Genomic DNA, 26,635 nt, shown 5'->3' on the forward strand with positions numbered 1-26,635 from the left:
CTGGGTTGGCCTAAAGCTGGCTGCTTGGCCTTCTGGGAACTCTGCCGGCAGCCCTCCCTCTTGTGGCAGGTACAGACAGGTTGAGGCAGCTGCATCTTCCCCAGACACCTAGCCAACTCTCACACTCCAGGAGGATCCTGTTTGCCTTAGGAACATCCCATTCTCAGACGTTCTCCCCAGCCTTCTAACACCCCTGCCACCTGAATCAAAGCTCTCCTTGGTGAAGGTGTCCTGCATCTAAGCCCGAGATAGATGCTCCTCCTCCCCAACTCAGTCCAAGACATCTCTATAAGGTTAAACCTCGCTGATTCTGACCTTCTGTCATCTTCCAAATAGCCTAGTGATAGCCACTGCAAGCTTCTGTTTCTACCTCCTCAGGACCACTGAATGCAATTTGTTCACTTAGCTTCCCTAAGAACACTGTCAGATCAACCTCAGGTCCATCTTCAGACCCACAACTCACCTCTAATACTCAGTCTCCACATCCTGCTCCGAAGCGGAACAAACTAGGACCCAGGCATCCTCCCTGCACCTCCAGGGCCCAGCTCCATTGCTCTAGAGGGGCATCATTATCCCACTCAATCCAGGCTCTGTTCCTCCCCAGAGCACTTAGGATCCTGTCCCCCAATCAGCCGCGAATGAGTCTTCCCGCCCTCAGACTGAGCCCCTCAGGAGCCCAGGCATTTTAGTTCCCAGCCTCCTCCATAACCTCACCATCTTGTTCCCCAACCCCAGCTAAAGCGACATCGTAAAGCCCAGAGATAGGGGGCGGTAACTGAAAGGCTGGAGGAAGCCGGAGACTGCCAGGACGCCCCCTCGCGGAGCCCCGGGTGCCAGGGTGCCCCCTCCGGTCTTCACCTGCTGTGGGCTCCGCCCCCGCTCCGCCTCGACCCGCCCCTGCTCCTCCCCGACTCCTCCCCCCTGTACCCCCAGTCGGACCAGAACGGCCCCCGGGACAGAACGACGCGGAACCCCGGGAGCCAGGGTCCCCAGCATGATCCTCGGTGAGTGGTCTCCACTACTCTGGGCTCTGGGTACCTGGTTTCTTCTCACTGGGTCACCAACCCCCCCTTCACCTCGGCACCGCGGTGACTGCGGCCGCCGGTCTGCCACTCATTCCCCCTCCCCCCTCATCTGGCTGCACATCTGGGGTCCCTCTCTTCCTCTCTTCCCCTAGCTGCGGCTTCTCCTGGTAAGATAGGGAGGGGCAAGAGGAAGGCCGAGAGAGTGAGACCCCCGCCCCATAATGAGAACATTGCGTATTCATGAGGCTCATGAATATTATAAGACACTGTAGGAGAGACTGTGGGAGGGGGCTGGTCCTGGCCTGGTGGAGTTGAGGTAAAGGTTCTGACCCGTCACCCCCAGCGCCTTCCCCCACCCTTGGCTTAGCCACTCCGACAGCCTTCTGGGCCCAGGATAAGAGGGAAAGGAGGAAGTGGGGGGCGGAGGAAGAAGATGCTGGGTGTAGCTTCGAGGTGAGTGCGGTGGGAGGTGGGAACCTGACGGGTGAAGATAAGGGGGCTGGGTAAAAGAGCGGGTGGGATACTGTCCACCCCGGGCTCTTGCGGCTTAGATCCTGTCTCCGCAGCCATCCTGCCCCGACACGCTGGGACCTGCCCCTCTCTCCCTGAGCCGGCTGCCTGGGCCCTTCTTCCTCTCTTCCTTCTTCCCTTCCACCCCAGCCGTGGGTCGGGGGCTACAAGAGACCAAGGAGAGAAGGAAAGTCAGAGTGGGGGAAGGGAAGTCCCGCTGGGCTCTGACAGCCAGCCCGTTCAGCCTTGGCCACCCCATCTTCATGACCTACATCGGGAAGGGAGCCCCAGGGATGGGGGAGGAGAGGGCCTAGCTGTACTCCGGACTCTGCAGCAGCCCCTGCCCACAACCCTGCTGCTACAGCAGTGCAGGGCCTGCTCTGACCTCTGCCCTCCACCCTGGCTAGGCGGGTTCCAGGGCCCTGTTTATTGTGAAGCCCCCTACCACTCTCAGACACCTGTGGTCTCCCTGCCCCCACTGAGGACACCTGGCTCTGTGCTAATGCTGAAGGGCTGAACTATATCCCTTGTCCTCATCCCTCTCCCAAGGCTCTCTGCCCGTGTTCTCTTTTTTCCATTGACTGTGTCTTCACTAGCCCGGCTCTCCGCTCTACCCTCCTTCCTCCCTCTAGCTGTTGTGTGGTCGCAGCCTCTCTCACGACTTTTATGCCTTGCCTCCCTCCAGCTGGCCAACCATCATAGCTATTTAAATGAATGAGAGAACCAAGATGTGAATGTCTGTCACGTCCCTCTGCCCCAAGGCTGTCTCTAGTAGGTGGTCTGCCTTCTAACTCCAGGAGACACCCCCAACACAGTTTAGAATCAGGACCCTAACACACAGGCTCCACATTCTGCCTGCCGGTGTGTTTCCTATACTCTAGCTGTACCCTGGGCCATCTGTAGTGGCTATAGCATGCTTGCCCAGAACAGGCCAGGCTAAGACTTGCTGGCCCTGGTCTAGAGGCCTCAAAAAACTAGGTGTCAGACCTGGAAGACCCCTACCAACATCCAGCCACAAGAAGACTGAATCCGAATTCTCTGACATTGGACCCTGCCACTAACTGGCCCCAGCCATCTCTTTGGAGGGCACAATAATGAACTCTGTCCTATTGCCAAGTCCACAGAGGGGTGGGAATCTAGTGGTGCCTCATTCAGCTTAGCTCTCCCGCCCCCCAAACCCCTTAAATCCCAACCCTCTTAAGAAGGAAAAGAGGGAGGAAACTGCCTGCCAGGGCTCAAAACTCACCTTCAGAATCGTACTAAGGTGTTCGGGTCTGAATGCTAAGGTCACCGAGTCCTCTACGAGGCAGCCCTAGAGGAACCCTAAGATGGCTATACCCAGCTCAGCTGAATGTGGTGGCTTATGCCTATTATCGCAGCAGACTGAGGGAGAAGGTGATTGGGAATTGAGGCTTAAGAATGAGTCCGCGGCCAGAGTGGCTACAGGGTGAGAACCTGTCTCAAGTCAAAATTAAAGCATACGTAAGAATCAGGGCCTCAAGATTCAAGATGGTAGTTCTGAATTCAGATTCCCTAGGCTGCCATCATCCTTGGCAACTAAGTCCCTGGTTTAGTGAGGGGCAGAAGCCTGGAGAGGGAGGGCTTTTCCATTCAGGTTGGGAAGATTTCCCTAAGCTCTGCAATAAGCCCCTCCCACCCTAGGCACCGCCCTCCTCAAAGCCCCACCCCCACCCACATATACCCGCAGGTTAGTAGGGCTGGTGTTTTTACTTGTGCACAATCATCCCCTTGTCTCTTTCATCTTTGACTTCAAAGCCTTTCCGGCCCTCTGCCTGCCTCCTGTCAGGATGAAGGAATTGAGGCAGAGGGGACAGATTCACTGGACTTGACCAAAAGGATAAGAAGCAGGAGTTCAAGCCTTCCCCCACTACCCTGACCCTAATTTTGGCCATTTCGGAGGAAGAAGCTAAAATACCTGAAGGGAAGCAGAGGTGGTTAAAGATGAAATCTCAGCCTCTTGTTTTGCCTCAGAGGCGGGTTCCCTTCTTAGCCTCACGAGGTCCCTTTCACCACCATGATTTCAGTCTCGCCCCAGTGAGACAGTCACTAACTCACAGCCCTACCCTAAAACCTTCCCTGTTCCCGCCCTACCCTGCTGAGCCACTTCCAGAGCAGACTCGCCCAGGCTGTTGCTTTTCCCTACATCAAGCCTGCCCAGCCCACCTAAGAAAGCCCCGGGGCCATGGCCCGGGACCATGGCCCGGGACCTGGCCAGACGTTTTAGGAGAGGACAGGGGGAAAAGCAGCACTCGCTGAGATGCAGGAAGCTAGATATGGCTTGACTGCGGGATACTGAATGCAAAAAGTACCCAGGGCTAACCCGGGTTCGGAGATGGACAGGTGCATTCAGACCAAGAGTCTGCAAGCTCACCCTTGGAAACCGCCTTGAATAGAACGTGTTAACAATCCCCCAGGGACTGAGGGTGGGGCTCTGTCTGTTGTAGGTAATTACTCTAATGAGCTTCCCTCTAGAGTAGCCTGCTCCAGCCCGACCCTGACTCCTCCCAACCCCACCTAACCATCTCTTCTTCCAACCTTTATGCAGCCCTCACCTTCCACAAGACAAATGCCTTGAATTTGTTCCTTCCTCAGCCCTTCTTCGTCTCCTGTCTCCCCTTTCTTCTCCAGTCTACCAAGGAAAGCATGATTCTTGAAAACCTTACTCTGGAGAGAGACCCATTTAAGTTCCCCACTAACTGTGTGACCTTGGTCTAGTAATGCCCGACATCTGAACCAACTGTCATTTATCATAAAAGAATTCATTTATTCAGCAAACATTTATTGAGTGCTCACTGTGTCGTGCCAGCACTTTACACAGACTCGTTCAATCCTGTCATCAACTCTGGGAGGCAGGTACTGTTGTTCTGGTTTGACAGATGAGAAATGAGACTGAGCCAGTCAGAGAAACCAGCTACTCACCCAGTTAGTGCACAGTGAAACCATCTCATGGGAGATTGTTTATATAAAGTCCTGTCAATGAATAAGCCTCAGGAGGCTGGAGAGATGGCTCAGCAGTTAACAGCACTTGCTGCTCTTGCAGAGGACTTGAGTTGGGTCTCAATACCTACATTGCAGCTTACAGCCAACCCTTGATTCCAGTTCCAGGGGATCCAGCACCCTCTTCTGGCCTCTGGGGGTACCAGGTACACACGGGGTACATTTTTTTATTCATGTAGGCAAAACACTCATACACATAAAAAATAATCAGCTTTTTTTTTTTTTTTAATTTGCCAGTTGTGGTAGTGTACACCTCCCAGCACTTCAGAGGCAGAGGCAGGCAGATCTCTGTGAGTTCAAGGTCAACCTGGTCTGCAGGTCTGCATAGTGAGTGCCAGGACAGCTAGGACTATAGTCTCAAAAAAGAAAAAGGAAAAAGGAAAAAGAAAAAAAAATAAACTTTAAAAAAAAAATGGCAACTATTTTTCTCAGAAAACAGTAGATGGGCCTGAGGCTTCAAACCGAGAAGCAAGTGCTCTATCACTGAGCCTCAGCCCCAGCCCTGAAGAGCCGGGTTTCTGCTCACCCAGCTCTTAAGATGGCATCTGCCCCTCTCCCACCTCAGATTTCAGAGTGGAGAAGCCATGAGAATCCAGGGAAAGTCCCTCACCAGTTGCCCATCTCCCCACTTCCCTCACTCTGACCCCATCTCATGCCTTTGTCCCATCTCTCTTCTCACCCCAACCCTGTTCCACGTCAGTTCCAGGCTACAGGGAACTGAGTGGCTTCTGTCTGTTCTCCTCCATTTCTCTTCCTGTAAAGCTAAATGAGGACTCCACACCCAGGAAAAGCGAGGAATTGCTTTCCGCGTTCTCTGCTTAAACCAGATGTGAGCCTGTGCTCAGTCCTCCGATTCAGCGTTAAATGAGAGCCCTCTGGGAGCAATGTAGCAGAGGAAGAATTTGCTAGAGTGCGACAGATCTTGATTTGATTCTTAGCCCCGGCTTCTCAAGGCTGTGTGGCATCAGCCAAGTTTTTTAACCTCTCTGAGTCCCAGTCTTCTTGCATGATGAGTGGAAGAAATAATACTGGCTACTTCACAGCCATCTCCCAGACTTCCCCATCTCCAAGCTTAATCAGATAAGACTCCGGCTCATGGCCTGGTACATGGCAGTTCTTCGAATGTTTCCCTGTGGCTTTTTCTGGAACTCATCTCTCTCCTCTAAAATGGATTTGGGAGTGGGATCCTAGCGAGTTGACAGCCAGGGACAAGGTCAAGGAGCCAAGCTGTGTTGTGGAAGTGCCAGCCCTGAGCCAGCTGCTGGGAGTGGGAGCGGGGGACACTTCAAGCACTCGGGTTTCTCTCACCATTCCTGAGGCTCGTTAAGGTTGCCCTAGTGTGCCAGGCAGTGAGGAAGGGTGGGGCGTAGAGGAAAGGCCTGAGAGGACAGACCAGGAGGAAGAGATGATCAGCGAGTGTGTCTGTCCCTGTCTTCACCTTGTCTTTCTCACCTTATGGTCTCTGCCCCAGGGTCTTCCTGTCCTCATCTAGGTCTGCATGCTGCCTGTCAGGTTTTAAACTCCCTTCCTACTTTCCCATCTTTAGCCTCTTCAGTGTCTGTTCCATTTCTAGTCACCTATTCCTGCTTCTGCCACTTTCCCACATATTCTGTCTCTCTGTGTCTCTCTCTGTCTCTCTGTCTCTGTCTCTGTCTCTCTCTCTCTCTCTCTCTCTCTCTCTCTCTCTCTCTCTCTCACACACACACACACACACACACACACACATCCCAAATGTGAAGGTAACACTGACTGAGGCATTCAGACTCCCAACAGTTCAAAGGCCAAAGGCAAACATCCTAGCCTCTCCTTCAGGCCTTAGGATTTAGAAACCAAGCTCCCAGCAGTCTTAACCCCTGTCTGCCTCAGGCACACTGGCCTCCAGTGTTGGCATTGGGTGGAAGAAACAGACCCCTCCAGATCTTTCTGGACCTCATTCTCCACCCCCAGCTGTGCCTGAGCCCTCCCCACCCCCTCCCTCTCTCCTCAGATTCCCCTAATCCCTGCTCCCCCGCCCTCCCCTCTGCCCCACTTTTCCAGGACTCTGATTGGCTGATTCTACTGACTGGGCTGGGGGAGGGGGATGGTAAAGGAAGGGGGCAGAGGGCAGAACCAAGGGAAGGGGACGCTGTCAGGCCCAGGCCCCTAGGGGGCCAGGGCCAGGCCACTGCCTGGGGGGCAGCAAGTGCCAGCTACAGAAGGTATGACAGGGGTGAGTCAATGGAGGGACAAGAAAGGAGCCTGGGGACCCATTACCCTAAGAAGGTCAAGGGAGGTCCAGGGCCAGGCAGGCAGCCTCTTGGTCTGGCCTTTGTTCCAGAAACCCCTGCAGCTGGCAGAGGGTGCTGGAGTAGTAGAGGGCAGCAGGACTTGCCCAACTGATTGACTACAACGCTTCAGGAGGAAGCTGGGCCAGTGGAAACCCTGAGGGTCCTGAGTACCTTTAGGCTGGGTCCTTTGGAACCTGGTAGAGCCTCCTCCAAGACTCCAGGGGGAGGAGAAGACTTCTGGGGTGGTACTGAATGGCTGGCTGGACTTTCATTTCCCCTTGGGGTCACATGGAGGCCCTTCTCTCGCAGAGGCGGTGGCCATGGTTCCTCTTGCAGAGCTGGGACTGAGCCTGCCCGGTGAGACAATGGGGTCTGGTGGGACCAAAGGGGCTACAGAAGGGTCAGAGCACATGGCGCCCAGAGGTGGCAACAATTTTTCAGGAATTATGACCTGAGCAGCATTGTAACTTAGGGAGCCAGATGCAGCAGCCTCCTCTGAATCCAGGTTTCAGTGTCCCCCTCTGGACAGTGTGACAAGTCACCCCCTTGACTCAGATCTGGTGATGCAACAAACCTCCAGATACACAAAGAACCCCAGATCAGAGGAAGGAGTCTGGGATTCAGAGTAGATCCAGAGGCCAGAGTAGGCTGTCTGCAGAGGAGGTCTAGGCCTTTCTTGGGTCTGTAAAAAGCCTGAAGGGCTTGGGGAAGGAGGATGCAGAAGGGGGAAGTGAAAACCACCCCCAAGGGAAGACCAGCCTGTGTCCCCAGGCCCACAGTGGATCTGCTTCTTGAGCAGCAGCAAGGGGAGTGTGCGTACGGTTCCTACAGATGTACACTCACGAGGCCACACTTCTGATTATGGGAACCTCAGCTAGGGAGCACTGTGTACTTGGGTGGGGTTCCCAAGCTCAGTCTTCCTACTCCACAGAATGTTTTCTCTGCCCTTCAGGCAGCCTGAGCCGAGCAGGGCCCCTCCCTCTGCTCCGGCAGCCCCCCATCATGCAGCCCCCGATGGACCTGAAGCAGATCCTGCCCTTCCCACTGGAGCCAGCCCCAACCCTGGGCCTCTTCAGCAACTACAGCACAGTGAGTACTGTCTGTCTCCCCTGCCCCACGCCCCTGAGTCCCCTCACTCCCAGTGTACCTCCGTGCTGTCCTTCTAAGCCTAACTCGGTCTCACTTCCTGTGACCCTGCGTTCCTCATGTCTAGTCCCTGGATTGCTGACTCTCTGATGCTATAGTAACTGCAATGCAAACAGTGTATGTCCTGAGAGTTCTCTCTGCCATCCAGTCACTGCTCCATTCCACTCACCCTTCAGTAAAGTGTTCAGCCATTCAGAGAATAAGAAGGTCTAAGTGGTAGTGTCGCAGGAAGTCAAAGAGCCGAGGATGCTGGGTTTGGAAAGAACCAAGGGGGCAAGAAGTATGGCTGTGGGGGTTTTCCTTTGTGTGTGTGTGTGTGTGTGTGTGTGTGTGTGGGTGTGTGTGTGTGTGTGCACGCGCGCGCACGCGCACGCGCGTGCAGGTACACACAACATACATGCCATTGTACAAGTGTGGAGGGCAGTGTTATGTGGGTCCTGGGGCCCACTTTTTTTTCTTTTTTTAGCATCTCCAGCTCTCCAGAGTACACAGCTGGGTGGGTAGGATCAGTTTGTTGCCGGAGGGATGGCAAAGTCTTCTATAGTTAATAGGAAAGAAACAGAGAGCTCCTTCCCATTCTTTATCAGGGGAGTGCCTTGGTAAGACTTATGATTCAGGAAGATGACCAGGACAGCCAGTAAAGGGGACAAATCCCCTAAATGCCTAAACGGGCAGTAAAATTGGGAAGGAAAAGAAGGAAAGGCTGGGGAGGTGCCTGCAAGGAAATATTGACCCGCCATGGTGACCAAGTGGCGTTGAAAGAATAGAGGCGAGGGAGAGGGTAAGCTAAGGATGAGTCCAGGGCTCAGGTCTCTGGGAGACCTAAAACCACCCCTGACAGAGACAGCCTAGCAAGGTAGACAGAAGTATTTCAGTTTGACAACAGGGGTCAGAAGCTGAGGCTCAGAAGCACTTAGTAGGTAAAGATCGGAGGATCAGACGTTCAAGGTCACCCTCAGCCCAATGTACTTGACCCCTGTCTAGAGACAGAGAGATCTTCAGCTCGTAGCTGCAGCCTCCAAACACCTCCTAGAAACCTAAAGCAGCCTCTGCACTGCACTCTGACTCTCACAAAGTGTTTGTCACATCTCAACCTTTGGGGTGGCTGGTGACATTAGCTTAATTTTACAGATGAGGGAACCTAGCACTGACTGTAAAAATAGCACTGTCCTAGACCCGTGCTAACAGTAGGGTGAACAGAAGACAGTTTATCCTCAGTGAACTTACATCGGGAGATAGATAGGCGTATATGCTACAAAGCAGGAGGAAGGTTATAAATATTGTCGCAGACACGCTAGCGAGGATGTGATTTTGGTACACAAAAGGTAGAGTCAAAAAGATCAGGAGTTCTATTTTCAGTCACATAACAAGTTTCAGGCCTGAGATTCATGAGACCTAGTCTCAAAAAAAAAAAAAAAAAAAAAAAAAAAGGGTAGGCGAAGGGGCTTAAAATACAGCTCAGTGGTAAATAACTTGCCTGGCACGAGTGAAGCCCTATGTTCAATTCCCAGCACTGCCAAAAATAAATAAATAAATAAATAAATAAATAAATAAATAAATAAAGCAAGCAATTTAATAATGATGATGATAAGGCACTGAACAATACTGTATGCTTATAACTGCGCCCAGTGCTAAGGCATAGGAGTCAGTTGGCCACTGCCCGTAAGTTGCCCATGTTTTAGCAGGAATAATATCAAGTTAACTATAGCCCTGAAGAGCCAAGTTGAAGGCGTTTAGTTTACACGAGAGCACAAGGGGATACCAAGACAAATCTGCTGGATGTAGGGGGACCTAAAGAGCCAACTGGAGTTAAGCAGGATAAAGAAAAGCAGAAGAAAAAGACTTAATCTAGCTGGAACAAGGACTCACCACTTTTGCTTTGAAGAATCATTAACAGTTTTTGTTTTGTATTGCTTTGTTTTGTTTTTGAAATAAGGTCTTCCTGTGTGGCAGAGACTGGTTCCAAACTCTTGCGGATTCTCCTGTCTCAGCCTCCCCCAAGTACTGGAATTTCAAACATGGGTCATAACACACAGAGTATTCACAGAGTTGTAAAAGCAGCCTTAGAGAAGAGCTGGAGAGATAGCTTTATTATACTGCCTTTCAGGGGACCTCGGTTTGATTCCCAGAACCTTCATGGCAGCTCATAGCCATCTGCAACTCCAGTCCCAGAAGGTCTGGTACCTCTTCTGGCTTCAGAGGACACCAGGCTTGCATGTGGGGTGCATACAAACAGGCAGACAAAATACCTGATACAAAAACCCGGTTTGGCAGCACATACCTTTAATCCCAGCACCTGGGAGGCAGAGGCAGGTGAGTCTCTGTGAGACTATGTGGTCTACATAGTCAGTTCTAGGATGACCAGAGCTAAAAAAAAAAAAAAAAAAAAAAAAAAAGACTAGCCCAGGAAAACACACTTCATACTTCACACACATAAAATAAAGCAAACTAAGATAAAATGAAGGAAGATCATTTCAGATTGAATCAAATCACATGAACAATAGCTAAAAAAGGATCATTTGGGAAAGTGCAAGTGACCTGGTGTAATTAGAATCAAAGGGCAGGGAATGCTGTCCTCTATCTAAATACCATATTCTCAGGCTCTGCAGCCCGGGAACTGTCCCCATCTATAAAAGAAACGCAGAGGTTAAATGACTCATCTGAGACTCATCTTTAGTCCACTCATGTAAATATGTTTTGTTTCTTGAATTGTTTGTTCCTCTGGTATTTGCCTCTGCCTCTATAAGGTCAGAATTATAGATAGATGCCTGCCACGCCATCCGGCTGTAGCCTAGGGTTTCTTTCTCTCTTTTTGTTCTTTTTTTGCCAGCATTTTCATGTAATCTCAAGTATTTCAACTTCATATGAGCCTTCTTTTCTTTTTTATTTCTTTTCTTTTTTTTTTCTTTCTCTTTACTGCATTTATTTCTAGTGTCTGCGTGAGACAATACTATTGTGCCAAGGTGTGAGAAGGTCAGAGAGCAAGGTCGGGAGGCAATTCTCTCTTTCCACTGTGGGTTTGGGGGCTTGAACTCACGGTGTTAGGGTTGGTGGCAAGCACGTTCATTCACTCAGCCATTTTGCTGTCCCTGCACTGGAATTTCTGACCCCCTCAGTTCCGTGGCTTCTGGTGGAGCTTCTGGTGGTTAAAGCCTTGAGCACAGCAAGCTGAGGCTGTCGCTCAACAATTTTTGTTGGTTTTTGTTTGTTTGTTGGGGTTCTGGTTTGGTTTGGTTTGGTTTGTTTAAATATTTATTTATTTTATGTATATGAGTGCACTGTAGCTGTCTTCAGACACAGCAGAAGAGGGCATCTGATCCCATTACAGATGGTTGTGAGCCACCATGTGGTTGCTGGGAAATTGAACTCAAAACCTCTGGAAGAGCTGTCAGTGCTTTTAACCACTGAGCCATCTCTCCAGCCCCCAGGTTGGTTTTTTGAGGTAGGTTTTGTGTTTAAGCCTGGCTGTCCTGGAACTTTGTAGATCAGGCTGGCCTCAAACTCAGAGATCCGCCTATCTCTGCCTCCCAAGTGCTAGGATTAAAGGTGTGCACCACCACTGTCTGGCTTAAAAAATATATTTTTTTATTATCTTTAGTTGTGTGTACATGGTGGGTATGTGTGCATGAGTTCAGGTGCCACTAGAGGTGTCTGTCCCTGGAGCTTACCTTACATGGGTGCTAGGAATGGAACTCAGGTGATGCGTTCTCTGCTAGAGTATCAGGTATTCAGCTGCTAAGACATCTCTCCAGCTGCCTCAAGCATCAGCTTCTGCCTATGATGTATGAAGTCCCGGGTTCAATCCTCAAGATTAACATTAAAGAGAAAAATTAATAATAATAAAAAAAGGGTTGGGCACGGTGGTTATACCTGGAACTGTAGAACTCAGGAGACAGAAAAGTAGGAAGGATGTATGTTCCAGGCACACCTGAGTTACCTAGCAAGACAATCTCAAAAACAGCTGGTGAGGTGGCTTAGTGGGTCTAAGGCATTTGCCATGCAAACCTGGTGACCGAGTTCAATCCCTAAAACCTACATTAACGGAAGGGGAGAACCAATCCCACAAGTTATCCCTTGGCCATCATATGCACACCATATGTGCACATGATATATGTGCACATGTCCCCATAAAAGTAACATTAAAAACATAAAACTAGACCAGGCAGCATTGGCCTGTAATGCCAGCTGTTCTAGAAGCTGGGGCATAGTAGAGCCAAATAAAAAGGAAACACTAAGGTGGAAGGATTACAAGTTCAAGGCCAGCCTAGTCTACAGAGTGAGTGAGGCTGTTGAACAAAATTGAGGGAGTTGTGGCTCAATGGATAAAAAGATGCTTTCCATGAAGCCTGAAGACCTGAGTTCTATCCATATGGTGGAAGGAAGAACTTATTCCTGCCTACACACACACACACACACACACACACACACACACACACACACACACACTATAGAAATTAAGATGTAATGGAAAAGGAAAGAGCAAGGTATAAAACACCAGGTACCGTTTATAAGACTGAAGGAAGGAGCAGGATCATATGTGAGTGCTGGAATATGTCAGCAGGGTGGATACCCAAGAAACTGCAAATGATGCCACTCTGTGGGGGAAGGGGAAATTACAGTTAGGAACAGAGACGTATTTTAACATTGGCTTTTACTATTCGAAAATATGTTGGTGCACGTATAAGCATGTACAGTGGAGTGCAGGTGCCTCAGGAATGCAGATGTATGAGACCCTCGTGGAACTGAAATTACAAGCTGTTGTGATGGTGTAGGTACTGGGATCGGACCTCAGGTCCTACAGAAGAGAGCAGCGTGTACTCTTAACTGCTGAACCATCTCTCTAGCCTGAGAGGTAGGGTTGGTTTTTGCTCTGTTTTGTTTGTTTAAGACAAGGTCTGACTTTGTAGCCCTGGCTGACCTGGAACTCACTACATAGAATAGGTTGCTCTAGAACTCACAGAGATCTACCCACCCACCTCTGCTTCCATGGGGCTGAGATTAAAGGCATGTGCCACCTCACCTGGCTCTGAGGCAGTTTTTTTGGTTTTGTTTTTTATATATTTAGTTATTCAGGGATGGAGAGATGGCTCAGTGGTTAAGAGCACTTATTGATCTCGTAGAGGGCCCATTTGGTTCCCAGCTCCCGACCATTCTAGGAATTTGATACCCTCCTCCACGGACATCAGACACATACATAGTGTACAGACGTGCACATGAAGATAAACATATTCACTTAAAAATATTGAATCGATAATATTTATAATTTTGTTTGTGTATGTAAGTGCGGGTGCAAGTGTGGAGGTTAGAAGAGAGATTAGGAGTTGATTCTCTCCTGCCATCTTTGAATCAGGGGTCAAACTCAGGTTATTAGGCCTGAGGGCGGATGCTGCTGTCTGCTGAGCAGCCTCCCCAGACCAAGATGGACTTTTTATTATACTATCATCTCTTGTCAGTCACGAGCACTGAATCCAGGACCCCAAGAGTAACAAGCCTGTGGATGGTAAAGTCCTTTGTATAAAGTAACCCAATATTCACAAATAACCTACATATCTGCTATACTTTGAATTGCTTCTAGTCATTTATAGTACCCATTCGAAATGTATTGTTTATGGAATAATGACAAGAGAATAAAAGTCTGGGGATGCCTAGATGGCTCCATGGGTGAAGGTGCTTGCTGCTAAGTGTGAGGACTCGGGTTTGGTCTCTCAGGCCTTCATAGTCAAAGAAGAGAACTGATTCTTACAGGTTGTCTTCTGACTCTCGCAAGCACACTGTGGCATGAATGTGTACACAAGACGTCTATTCACACACACACACACACACACAAATACGTGTAATAAAAAATATTAAAGAAAAAGTTTTACATGTTTAATACAGCCATGATTTTTTTTTTCAAATATTTTCAGCATACCGTCAGTTAGACCCAAAGGCTTGGAGCTCAGAACACAGAGGGCCAACTCATACCCTTTTGTGTTTTGGGTGCTTTTGTTTTATCAAGCTTATTTTGTTGTGTTTTGGTTTTTAAGATGTCAGTATTGTGTACATGTGCATATACATTCTACAGCATGTGGGTGGAGGCCAGGGGACAGCTCCTGAAAATTGGTTCTGTCCTTCCATGGTGGGTTCCAAGTCTTCAGACTTGGGTAACAAGTGCTCATACCATCTCAGCTGTCTCACTGGTCACCCTTTATTTTTGGCTTTTTTGAGGGGATGAGGGGACAAGGTTTCTTTGTATAGCCCTGGCTGTTCCAGAACTCAAAGTGATCTGCCTGTTTCTGCCTCCCAAGTGCTGGGATTAATGGCATGTGCCACCACTAGCCCGGCTATTTGTGAATTTTTGAGACAGTGTCTCAATATGTAGTTCTGGCTAGTGGCTAGCCTGAAACTTAGTACTGTAGATCAGGCTAGCCTCAGATTTGTGGAGATCCTCTTGTCTCTGCCTCCCAAGTAAACTGAATCACCCTGTCCAGACTATGAGGATTTTTTTTGTTTTGTTTTGTTTTTTTTGGGGGGGGACAAGTTTTTATTATGTAGCCCAGGCTGGCCTCCAACTCCCAAAGATCCTTCAGCTTCTGAGTGCTGGGATTCCAGGCATGAACTACTACACCACCAAGCTTTCTTCTTTTTATTACATTATCTATCTGTCTGTCCATCCATCTGTCTATCCATTCATCTATCTATTTATCTAGACAGGTCTTTCTATACAGACCTAACTGGTCTGTAACTCACTCTGTAGACAAGCTGACCTCAAACACACAGAGACCCATTTGCCTCACCCTCCTGAGTATTGGGATTAAAAATACACACCACTGCATCCACTACACATTTTATTTGTTTATTGTGAGGGTGGGGGTGGAAACATGTACATACAGCATGCGTGTGAGAGTCAGAGGAAAGCTTGGGGAATTAGTCCCCTCCTGTCCACTGAGTTTTCCTCCTTCCATTCATAGGTTCTGGCAATTGAACTTAGGTCATCAGACTTAGCAGCAGATATTTACCCAGTGAGCCATCTACACACACACACACACACACACACACACACACACACACACACACACACTCTCTTACACTTTTTAAGTGCAAGATAGAGAATGCCTCAAAATAGGTGTGGAGCCAGGTGTGGTGGTTCAGCATTCAGGATGCTGAGGCAAGAGGATCACCACAAATTTCTAGCCAGCCTGGGCTACATGTTGAGTTCTGGGCCAGCCTGAACTAAAGCAAAACTTTGCCGTTGCCAAAGAGTGAAGCCCAGGGATACAGCTCAGTGGTAGAGTACTGAGATGTGTGAGTCCAGGGGTTCAAGCCCCAATACCTCAGATGGAGTGAGTAAATAAATTATAGCAATAAAGCCATGAGTATGAATAGACCTGGGAGTGCAGCAGGGAGGCAAACAGCACCACTGATAGCATCTGACTTCTAGGACATGAACTGATGCTGCAAACCCCTTGCTTTATAAACTTAGGCAAATCAGTTAAGCATCCCAAACCTTAAATTTACCAACTATAAAAGTAAATATTGGTCAGGCCTGTCAGCAGAGGCCTGTAACCCCGGCACCTAAAAGGCTGAGGCAGGAAGATCACAAGTTCAAGGGCGGATTGGGCTACAGAGTAAGACTGTCCAAAAAAACAAACACGGGGGGATGGGGGTGGGAGGGAAGTAAGTCTGTTCTGTAGAGGCAGAGAGGACAAGAGAGAGTATCTGGTTGCATGACGGTTCAGATTCTGCAGGGCAACGAGGACTGCAGAAACACTGCACACCCGTCTCTCAGAAGGCCTGTGCAGCTGCTAAGTCCATGGCTTTGGAGTCAGGCTGCTCAGGTTTAAATTCAAATCCCAGTCCGGCAACTTACTAGCTTATGACCTTGAGCAAATCATCTAACCTCTCTAAACCCCAGTTCCTTCATCTATAAAGTAAAGACGATAATAATAGCACTTACTTCAAATCGCAGTTGTGATGATTAAATTAGATAATCCGAGCATAGAGCCCAGTGCAGAGCTGGCACATTCCAAGGGCTCAATCGACAGTAAGTGGTGGTGGTGGAATTACGGCAGTCTCTCCCTGTGGATTAGTATCTCCCTCCTTCTCTCCTACATGGGCAGTTGCTGCCCCTCAGACATTTGCAGTATTATCTTCCCTCACTCTTCCCTCACTCAGTCCACTGTTTGCCTTTGCCCTTGGACATCCATCACTCTCCCAAAGTCGGCTTTTCTTAAACCAGTATCCAGCTTCACTTATCTCTCTCGTCGCTGTCCTGGGTAGGATGGGCGCCATGAGACCCAGAAGTAGAGGCCTTGCCCAAGGAAAATGAAGTGTCTTAGCCGTGGGGAAATCTTTGGCCTTCTCAGTACTGCCCCACTTGACCACCAGAGGGCAGTAAGTGCACGAAGCGTAGCTCTGGGAAACTGGTTCTGGGGCAGGTGGAGAACCCAGAAGAAGAGGTAAAAAGAGGTTAAGCAGCAACGTCCACCACTCTTAGGTCGCTTCTGCTCAGGCAGCCCTCGGCTCCACTGACCAGAGAAGTCGCCCAGAATCTTTGGTACCTGGGCTTGGTTTTCCACCCACGTGAGCGAGGTGACTTGTTAAAAGCAAGGGCACAGGGGTTGTGTACAGAGAAAGCTGGGGAAGCGTTGTATGGGAAAAGCTGTCAGCAGAGAGGCAGGGAGCCGGGTAGGAGGGGTGAAAGAAAGGACAATGTCTGAGCTAGACAAACATGGTCATGCATAGGACTGGTGCGGTCACTGGACCCAGGAAGGAACCCAAGTGCTGGTAGCCGAGGTCATCAGGTCAATGCCCCTGCCGCCTGGCCCAGAGGCCCCAGGCCGGAACAAGGCCTTCCTGGAAGCAGTGTCTGGTCGCAGTCCCCAGCTTTCTCCGCTGGAGCCCCTGGCCTCCCTCTCCTGTGCCCTGTCCCCGCCCCCGTTCCCGGACCGCCCTCGGCCCCGCCTCCAGGGCGGGCTCCGGACGAACCGGCGCCGCCTCCCCTCCTCCCAACCAGCCGGGCCTCACAGCCCCGAGCCGCCCGGGCAACGAGCGCCGCGTCTCCGGCCCGCCCGGCCGGCCAGGCTCGGCCCCCGCCTGGGTCTGCCGCCCCGGGCCATGGAGCCGCGGCCACCTGGGCCCCGCAGGGTAAGCCGCCCAGCCCCTCCCTCCCCGCCTCCGCGGCTGCCGCAGCGCCCCCCCATCCCATCCCCGCCCGCCCTGCGGGGCCCGGCCACCTCTCCTCGCCCGGTCCTCGGCCGGCGCCCATCCCCCACGCGGCGCGGCCCTCGCCGATCTCTGGAGCCCAACTGGCGCCCCCGACTCCTGCCACCTTGTTGGACACGCTAGCCTCTGCTTCCCAGGTCCTTGGAATTCCCCAAATCTCAGACTTGCCATCGGTCCTACCCCTATCCTTCTATCACCATGCTGCCCAGACATCTCTTCTGCCTTGCCCTCTTCCCAGCAGCCCTTCCCCACCAACTCCCACCTGCTCTCTGGGCACCCTCAGCTCCCTCTTTCCCTTGTCAGCCCTGTCTGCTCCTCAGGTCTTTACGTCCCTGCCATTCCACCCCTTTCTCTCTCGTCGCCTTATTTTGAGGAGTGGGTGGGGTAGGGAAGTGGATGGTTGAACAAGGGGCAGTGGGTTCCATCCGATAAAGGGCATCGAGAGGAAACCTAATCGTAGCAGGCCCCCTCCTGCTCGCGGTCTGGTGTCCCCTCCTCCTTGCCCTTCCCTCCTTGCCTGATTCGTTTCGCCCAGCTTCAGGGAGCCTTTCCCCTTCACCACTGTTGGAGGGCAGGTGGGAGGGGACTGCTTTGGAGAGTTTGCCAGGGTGTGTCTAGGCCAGGAGCTGAGAGAAGGGGCTCTAGAATGAAATGGGTCTTCGGAGATGCCAGCCTCCACCCTTCCCCAGGGAGCCTTCATCTAGGTCACCGGGGCCTCCTGACCTTGGTTTAGAGGAGCACCTCAGTGGTTCACATTCCACCTACTTGGGGACTGGGGCCCTGAGCCCTCACCTTCAACCAGCTGTCCCCTCAGTCCCTAGAAGAAAGAGTGGGGCAGGCTAGCTTGGCTCCCTCCATTTCTTGTTCCACTCCCCAAACTGCTCACTTCTGAGGAGGGATCTGGGTGGAACCTAGACTTTGAGGGGATGGAGACTGGGAAAATCAGTCCACAACTCATCCTTGGGATTCTTGGCCTTAGGCCTTCCTGGGAACTGGCTGAAGTGATGGTACAGATAGAACCAGGAGACTGCTTTCTCCTCTCCATCCTATGCTCTCCCCACTGTTTTTATACGACTTAGGTTTCCTGGCCCAGATTGGGTTTCTGTTTGGGCGGAATTCCCATTCCCCACCCAGCGTATGAGGAAGCCCAGGGCTCACGAGAACCCTGGGGCAGAACTAGCTGGGGGTGTGGGGGATGTCTCTGAAAAAAGAAGGACTAAGGCCTGGAGACTTGAAGCTGAGAGCAGCAATCTGTCTCCCCTCTCTGATTAAAGCCTGTCTCCAACTTTCTTTCTGCCAAACATATCATACATTTGTAAAGATAAACACACAGCTGAAGATTACACAACCTGACCATCCGCAGTGTCAGCAAAGCCCCCAGTGAAGAAATGTTGATCTTCAGATGATACACACAGTATGTGGCATCCATTCTCCCTTCCATCATTCATGCACTGATGGAAAGCTGTCTGCTGCTCATGGGTGTGCACACACACACACATTCTCTCTCCCCCTCCCCCCCTCCCTCCCTCCGTCCCTCCCTCCCTCTGTCCCTCCCTCCCGCCCTCTCTTTCTCTTTGTCCTACTCTGACTTTTCCCTGTATGTGATTGGGGCTTTCAAGAAGTTTGTGGGAGATGAAGACAGCCACTAAGAGGGGCTGCTTCTGGCCAAGGGCAGACCAAGAGACTAACACTTGTCCACACAGGTTATCATAACTCAGTCATGGCTCCAACATCCACCACTACCAAACTGAGACAGACATAGGTCTGCACCAAGTTCACTGGGACCCATTCCTGGTAGTAACTTCAACCAGCTGGAGAGACTCCTATGGGAAGGCAGGGAGATGCATGTTCTCTACCCCTCATATTGTCTCATGGAAAACCCCAAAACCTGAGCACAGAGATTCAAGTGAGTTGCTAGGGACCCCTGAGTCACCAGCTAACACGTCTTAACCCCCTCCCCTTGGAAGATAAGGTTTCAGTCCCGAGTTGTTCTAAGACATCCCAGCTATACCTTGTCTGTGGCTGCATTCCAGGTTTTCCCCTCCCTGGCCACCAAGGGGAGAGGGGCAGAACTGCTCAGAGTAGCTGTTTCTGTGCCTTTGACCCTTTAGCTGAATCCCTTGATATCAGAAGGCCTCAGAGACAACACTGTCCTTTTCCCTGCTTATGTGAACTCTTGGCAGGAGACTGCAAAAGCATCTTCTGATCCAGCATGGAACAGAGGAGGTTCCCAATCCCTCCAATCCCAACAGCTCTGCCCTGAAGCCCTGCTGATGCTGATAGTGAGAGAAGGTTCAGAAGGTCCTGGGTTCCCTCAGACCATATCAGTTTTTCCCATCCTCTTCCTCATTCTTCACTAGAACCACAAATTCTATCCCAAGTTCCTATTCACTGTTAGAAGGTACTGTCTTTCAGCGATCCAGAACCTAAATGTGTTAGGATGAGGTGGAGCCCAGAGATAGGAAACTGGGAAAATCTGGCTCCTGGAACCAAAAGCTGCACTTGGCAGACAGTTGTGCCCCAGAGCAGGGCCAGAAGGATTCAGGAGCCCTACAACCTCTCTCTGATGCTTTGGGACTTGTCTGTCAGTGGCTTTTGACAGGTTGGCTTCACTGCAAAAGATAGGCCAAGGAAACAGAGAGTTGAACCTTCTTGGTGTATGGTAAATCAGTAAGAATCCAGGTCCAACTTGCAGCTCTGCTATTAATTCATGATGTGGCCTTGGATAGCCCACTTCTACTTCCTATGAAATGGGAGCATTGGGGCCAGTGTGTCTATCAGGTCCCTTCCAGGGCTATGAAGATTGGGCTGAAGAGAACCAGAAAACAGCCTTAGAGGCCTTAGGAACCTTGAGGCCTGGGGCAGGGCTTAAGAACCTTGGTTCACCTCAGCTGGCAGAGGGAAATGGGGGTGATCGATGAGCTTGTGCAGGGGTTCCTAACTCACCCTACCCAACATCCACAGATGGACCCTGTACAGAAGGCTGTGCTCTCCCACACATTTGGAGGACCCTTGCTCAAGACCAAGCGGCCAGTCATTTCCTGTAATGTCTGTCAAATCCGCTTCAATTCTCAGGTAATGTCCTTCTGGCAAGTAGGGTGGGACCATGAGGAAGGGCAAGCCATGGGACCTTGAGGGAGGGCGAGTGCTGGTAGCTTTGAGTGAGGGGCAGTGACTTAAGGGGATACTGAGGGAGAACAAAGTGGGACCCTGGGAGGAAGGTGGCAGGAGTGGATGGAAGGCTGGTAAGAGACACTAGTGTATGCTCTATCTTTTGTTTGCTTTTTGGTTTGTTTGATGCAAGGTTCCTTTGTGCAGTCCTGGCTGTCTTGGAACTCGGTCTGTAGACAAAGCTGGCCTCACACTAAGGGATCTGCCTGCCTCTGCCTCCTGAGTACTGGGATTAAAGGCATGTACCACTGTGACCTTTTCTTCCTTTTTCCTTTTTTTTTTTTTTTTGAGACGGGATCTCTCTACATAGCCCTGGCTGTCCAGGACCTCACTTGCATGCATGCATTACCACACCCAGCCCAGCTTCCGGCTCCTTTTTCTATTTTTTATTTTGAGGCATGGCTTCAGAAATTCCCCAAGCTGGCCGGTACCTTACTGTAGCCCGGACAGGACTTGAACTTTCAATCCTCACATCTCAGCCTTGTAAATAGCTATTACAAGCTTGTGCCACCAGGCTTGGATATTGCTGAGCATTCTGGCAGGAAGTAGACAAATCCTCTAAGGCTGGCCCTTCTCTCCCTTGGGGTTGGAGCATTCCCTGCTCGGAGGCCTGGAAACACACTACACAAGGAAGGTGTGTAGCCTCTAATCTTCCATCTGTAGGTGCTGAGTTTAACCTCACTGGCTCTCTACAAAACCTGGTTCCCCTTTGGCATCTACTGCACTGCCCTGCCACTTCACCCCCAACCTCCCACATCCCTCCTCTCTCTGCCCCTTTCTAACCTCCCTCCAAATTACACCAAAAGTCTGGGGCTTTCCTCATGAGGAGAAGTCTCTCAGATTCCCTTCCTCTAGAGCTCCATTGGGAATTCTGTTTAGGTCCAGACTTTGTAAGGCTGCAGGCTCTAAAAGCTTTAGGAGGAAAAACAGCAGAGCCTTATTCTGCTGAGCAGGGGAAGAGAAAACTCGTTCTGTTTTTCTACCCAGCACATGTATACACATGCACGGGCCTCCTATAGAGCAGGGCTCTGTACACCACTGCTGTATCCCTGTCAATCTTGTTTCCAGGCCCGTTCACACCTTTATTTCTACCCATTTGGGTGACTTTGTGACTCTAATATTATACATTCTTAGTGATGGCACAAGTGGGGGAGAAGGGAGTAGGTGGGTGGAGAACTAAACTAGTGTCAGGCCTCATTGCCTCCTCTCTGCCAACCCTGACTCCACTTGCTGGTGGAGGGAACAAGATCGTAGGGATAGAAAGCCAACAACAGACAGTTATCCCCCTTTTTTTGCCCTCCCTTTTCCTCCCCCATAAAGTTTCTCTGTTTTGACAGCTGTCTCTGCTGCTGTCTCCTGTCTCCAGAGCTGGGCTTGAGTCCAGGGTCCTCCAGGGTGTCCACAGACAGAGGCTCCAGGGAAAATGAGGCCTAGAAGGAAGTATCAGGACAGAGCCAGTGAAACAGCAGAGCAGGATCCTGGGCAGAAGAGGAATTCAGGCACCCAGGATCTGAGATGCCAACTAGTTTTGTGTTCTGCCTCCCCAGCTCAGCATTCTCTTGCAGACTTGAAGGTCCCCTCCCTCTACTCAGGACTAGGTGGGGGGCCTGAGTCATCAGCCAGGTCCTGGGTGTGGTGGTGGAGTACAAACTGGACTAGGCCAGGGTCCAGATTCCCAGGGACTAAAGCTTGAGAAGCCCATCTGAGCCACAGCAGTAAGCAGGCGTTGTCAGCATGGGCTCCACACAGCAGCCTGCTGAGGCCACCCTGAGACCTGAAGGAGCTCCGTGGGGTGTAGTAGATGAAAGGTGATCTCAGACTCCGTGTTCTTCCTCCATCCTTGAAGAGCCAGGCTGAGGCGCACTACAAGGGTAATCGCCATGCCCGAAGAGTCAAAGGCATCGAAGCTGCCAAAACCCGAGGCAGGGAGCCTAGTGTCCGGGAATCAGGAGATCCGGCTCCAGCAGGCAGCACTCCTCCAAGTGGGGATGGCGTAGCCCCTCGTCCAGGTGTGTCTGAATCCCCCTCACACTTCTCAGCTGATCTGTTTTTCTTTCCCACTCCCCAGAACTCCCCCTCTGCTCCTCTCCTCCTCCCTTGATCCCCATTCCCACTAACACCCAAGGTGAGTCCCGGAGCCAGGCACAGTGATGTCAAAATTCCATCCTGTCACCCCACCCACCCCTGCCTCAGCTCTTCTCAACAGAGTCCCTACTGTCTGTCCTCTCCACTGCCCAAGTGACTCAGCAAGGGGCTAGGGTGAGGACACCTGGCAAGCGTCCCCAGGAGCAGGGAGACATCCATCTACTCCAGATGAAGCCCCCTCTGTGCTAGCCAGGCTTCCCTGGAGACCGAGGGCCATGTGCCCAGAAGATTCCCTAAATGATCTTGGATGGACCTGTGAACTTCTCAGAGCCAAGTTAAGAAAGAGAAACTTCTTTAAAGAAAGATCTTTAAAGTTCTTTTTCTGCTTTACAGAAGGCAGTTCTGCAATTCCTCTCCCCTCACTGCCGGTAGCAGGTCCTCAACCCTAGTTCTAAGGAACTGGGACTGAGAGGATATGGGGACAGAAGGATATCAGCCACCCCCACCCTGGGATTACCACATCAGATATCAGTCATGGCCAACTCCAGAGAGACCTAACATTCCACTGGTCCTCATTTCTTCAGTCTGGCTTGTCTTTTTTGCCCCACCCTAAAAATAATGAGAAACAAGTCTCTATATCGCCAGCTTGGGATCCAGGCCCCCACTGTGATTGCACACAAACAGACACACAGAAACACCCTCTCACATTCCAAGATCTGGGAGCCAGGCCTGAGTTCTAATTGTGCTCTGGCTGGTTCTGAGTCTGATCATCTTGGTTCGGTTTGTTAGCACTTGTATAAAATAAGGACGGGTAGAGTTGGTGATGGTGACAGTTAACATTTTTTAACCACTATTGTTAAGTAGTAACAATACTGCTTTACACACATTGCTTCATTTAGTCCCTGCACGCTTTCTGAGGACATGGGATAGATAGTGTGCCCACACTGCTTTCATAAGCTATGACATCCTGTCTGGTTTGAGATGAGGATGGAAGATGTCATTGAATGAGTACAAGACACAAAGGGTGGATCATAGGAAGGACAAGCACTTACCTGCAGGGGTTAAAAATTCTTCCACCTTCTTCTGCTCCCACCACAACCCTCCCCGTGACCCGGAAACTGGATCATCTGTTGGAGCAAGAGTGGGAGTGCTAGAGTTTCCCCTGTAGAAGCAAGAGAGGCCTGGGGCTGTGCATCTTTAATTGAGCCATGAATTATAGAGCAGCCTGGATCCCTGCTTCTTCCCTCTTTGGTTCTAGTTTCTGTTTCCCTCTGCTATGCTTACATCCTCCTCTCCTGACTTTCCCTCTCCTCATTCTGCACCTTCCCGTTGCTCAGTGGTGTGCCTCCTTGAGGGTCAGGCAAGACTTTGGGAATGGGGCGATCCTGGCAATCCTGGCAGGAAGCCCAGGCTGGACCCCAGGTTATGATGGGATGAATCCTTGGTGTCTGCCTTTACCTCTGGCTGGGCAGGGTACCCATTTTACACTAAAGGTAGCCTGGTAGAGAGAGCCTCCCTTGGCTATCCTTAGCTTTGGGGGAGTGAGCCAGGCATTGCAATTGCACACCCAGCCAGTGGCAGCTGCAAAGAATTTGGCTGTGGCCCAGGACATGAGAACATGCATGTTGTAACAGGGTGGGGACTAACTCCTGGGCCCTTACCCTCAAGAAAGTAGGGGAGGACTTCCACATGAAGAGTCGTTTGGGACGACCCCATGTTTCTTCCACAACAGTTTCCATGGAGAATGGCCTGGGTCCAGCCCCAGGATCCCCAGAGAAACAGCCTGGCTCCCCATCTCCTCCCAGTGTTCCAGAGTCTGGACAGGGTGTAACCAAGGGTGAAGGGGGAACTTCAGTCCCAGCTTCCCTGCCTGGGGGTAGCAAGGAAGAAGAGGAGAAAGCTAAGCGTCTGCTCTACTGTGCACTGTGCAAGGTGGCTGTGAACTCCCTGTCCCAGCTTGAGGCACACAACAAAGGTATGGGTCCTCTACTCCTAAGAAGTCTCCTGTCCTCAGCTCACTTTCACCCCAATCAACTCTGCATCCTAACTCCCCTGCCTTCCAGCATTGCTGAGTCCTCTAAGACCTCAGTGTGTCTTCTTTCCCAGACATCTCCCCTGTTCCTTAGCCTCTTGCTTCCCAATTCACCTTCACCTTTTCCCAGACCCATTTGAGCTAGAAGGGACCCATAGGACTCCAAAAAATCCCACACTTGCCTCGTTCCTTTACACATTATAACGGGGAAGGTGGGCATTTGAGGCCTGTAGAATTGTTCAACTGCTTTCACCACCTATCTCTGTGGGCCAGGTACTAAGCACAAGACAATTTTGGAGGCCCGAAGTGGGCTGGGACCCATCAAAGCTTACCCTCGGTTGGGGCCTCCCACTCCTGGGGAACCAGAGGCTCCTGCCCAGGACCGAACCTTCCACTGTGAGATCTGCAATGTCAAGGTCAATTCGGAGGTCCAGCTGAAACAGGTATGTCCTGCATCCTTCCCAGAGTATCTGAATAGTTTGACCCGAAGAAAGGAAGGGAACTTGGGTAAGGACCACTCACAAAGAAGTATGGCCCAGTGCTTAGCAATGGTTCTGCCTCTGGGGATTACTCTTTACTGAAAGCTCACAGCCCACTACCCACTGCACCACAGCACATCTCCAGCAGGAGGCACCGAGATGGCGTGGCTGGGAAGCCCAACCCTCTACTGAGCCGGCACAAGAAACCTAGGGGCGCTGCAGAGCTGGCGGTGAGGCCTGGATGCTGGGGAAATGGGCTATGGGAGGACTCAGGAAAGCTTGAAAGGGATCTGGGCAAGCCAGCAGGGGTTGAGCTTGCTGGACTACTGGCCCAACCTTTGTCCCCATCTTTCTGCCTGCTGCAGGGCACGCTGACTTTCTCCAAGGAGCTGCCCAAGTCCCTGGCCGGTGGCCTGCTCCCCAGCCCCCTAGCGGTGGCTGCGGTGATGGCCGCTGCAGCAGGCTCTCCGCTGTCCCTGCGCCCAGCTCCAGCTGCACCTCTTCTGCAGGGACCACCGATCACACACCCTCTACTCCACCCTGCCCCAGGACCCATCCGAACTGCGCACGGACCCATCCTCTTCTCCCCATACTGACCTCAACCCTGAACCCCTCCCATTGAATCCCCCACCTCCAGCCGGGACCCAGGTCTCCGGGCTCCCAGCCCGCCCCTTCTCCCGGCGCTCCCTGAATGGTCTCTCCTTCCCCCCACCCCGAGGTACGGGGTTCCAGGAAAGGGGAGGGGTAGCGGGGGAGGGGGGCTTCAGAAGGGGGGGAACACCCCAGATCTCAGGGAACCCCGCCCCCTGCCCTTCCCTCTCCCCTAGAAAAGAGGGGGGCCGTCTCACCCCCGAGCCCCCTCGGAGACACCCCCTCCCAAAAGCCATGTCCATCCAACCCTTCCCCTCCAAACCTAGCACAAAACGGGGTTCACAAGCCATGGTCGGGGCCCGGGGGGAGAACATGGATTTTCTTGGCAATAAGCGGACTCTGGGACTCCGGCTCCCCTACCCCAAACTAAAGCGCTTCCGTGAACAACCCCGTCCTCCGCAGGGGGAGGGGAACAGGCGGGATCCTGGGTCCCTCGTAAGCACTTTGGTTTTACCGCCTGCAACCTCACTGTGCCCGCCCCGCACCATGCCCCAGCCCCAGGTCCAGCTGGGCCCATCGCAGGGGGCAGCACTTGGGGGCATCTCAGGCACTTGGGTGGGACCAAGGAGATGCCCTCATAGACCCTTCCCTCGCCTTCTTCCTCCCCGGTCCGGGTTCCATTCTTTTCACCAGCACCCATCGCCCAAGGGGTACCAAGGGGGGCAAGGGGTGTCCAGTCCAAGCCCACCCCCGCCTCGCCTTCCGCAAAACTGTGAGCAAAAAGCAATAGAAGCCTCGCCCCCGCCCCGGCCCGTCCCTTTCCGCAGGATTTGCCGTCTGTAGCCTCCCCATTCCAGTTCCTAGACCTCATGGCTGCCCCCTCCCGTGACACCTCCACTGCACAACTCGGGCGGGGGCGTGACCCCCAACCCGTCCCTTCTGTGGTTTCCGTGTGGTCAGCCCTTCCAGCCGCCGACCCAGGATGGGGACCGGCCCCCACTGGCCCTCCCCTCCCCATGGACTCTTTCTGCTTGACAATGTAGCAAACCCCCTTCCTCTTTCTCCTTGACAATAAAGTCTAGATTTGTTCTGCCCTCCTGCCCAGGA

General features: G+C 51.7%; 1 protein-coding gene across 3 annotated transcripts; it reads left to right on the plus strand.

The window, feature by feature from the left end:
- Window positions 1-934: 934 nt before the first annotated feature.
- On the plus strand, window positions 935-26,635 carry Znf385a (zinc finger protein 385A). 3 transcript variants are annotated; one of them, XM_032884233.1, is made up of 8 exons: window positions 935-1,004; window positions 7,773-7,909; window positions 20,135-20,245; window positions 22,188-22,350; window positions 24,159-24,401; window positions 24,732-24,901; window positions 25,072-25,167; window positions 25,303-26,635. In XM_032884233.1, exons 1-8 carry the CDS (start codon window positions 995-997, stop codon window positions 25,531-25,533), a joined length of 1,161 nt encoding a protein of 386 aa, XP_032740124.1. In that variant the 5' UTR covers window positions 935-994; the 3' UTR covers window positions 25,534-26,635. The 3 variants fall into 3 exon arrangements, with proteins under 3 accessions (XP_032740124.1, XP_032740125.1, XP_032740129.1); XM_032884234.1 differs by lacking the exon at window positions 935-1,004 and adding an exon at window positions 6,659-6,751; XM_032884238.1 differs by lacking the exon at window positions 935-1,004 and adding an exon at window positions 6,681-6,762.

Source organism: Rattus rattus, chromosome 1 (genome assembly GCF_011064425.1).
Source record: "Rattus rattus isolate New Zealand chromosome 1, Rrattus_CSIRO_v1, whole genome shotgun sequence".
NCBI classification, from domain to species: Eukaryota; Metazoa; Chordata; class Mammalia; order Rodentia; family Muridae; genus Rattus; species Rattus rattus.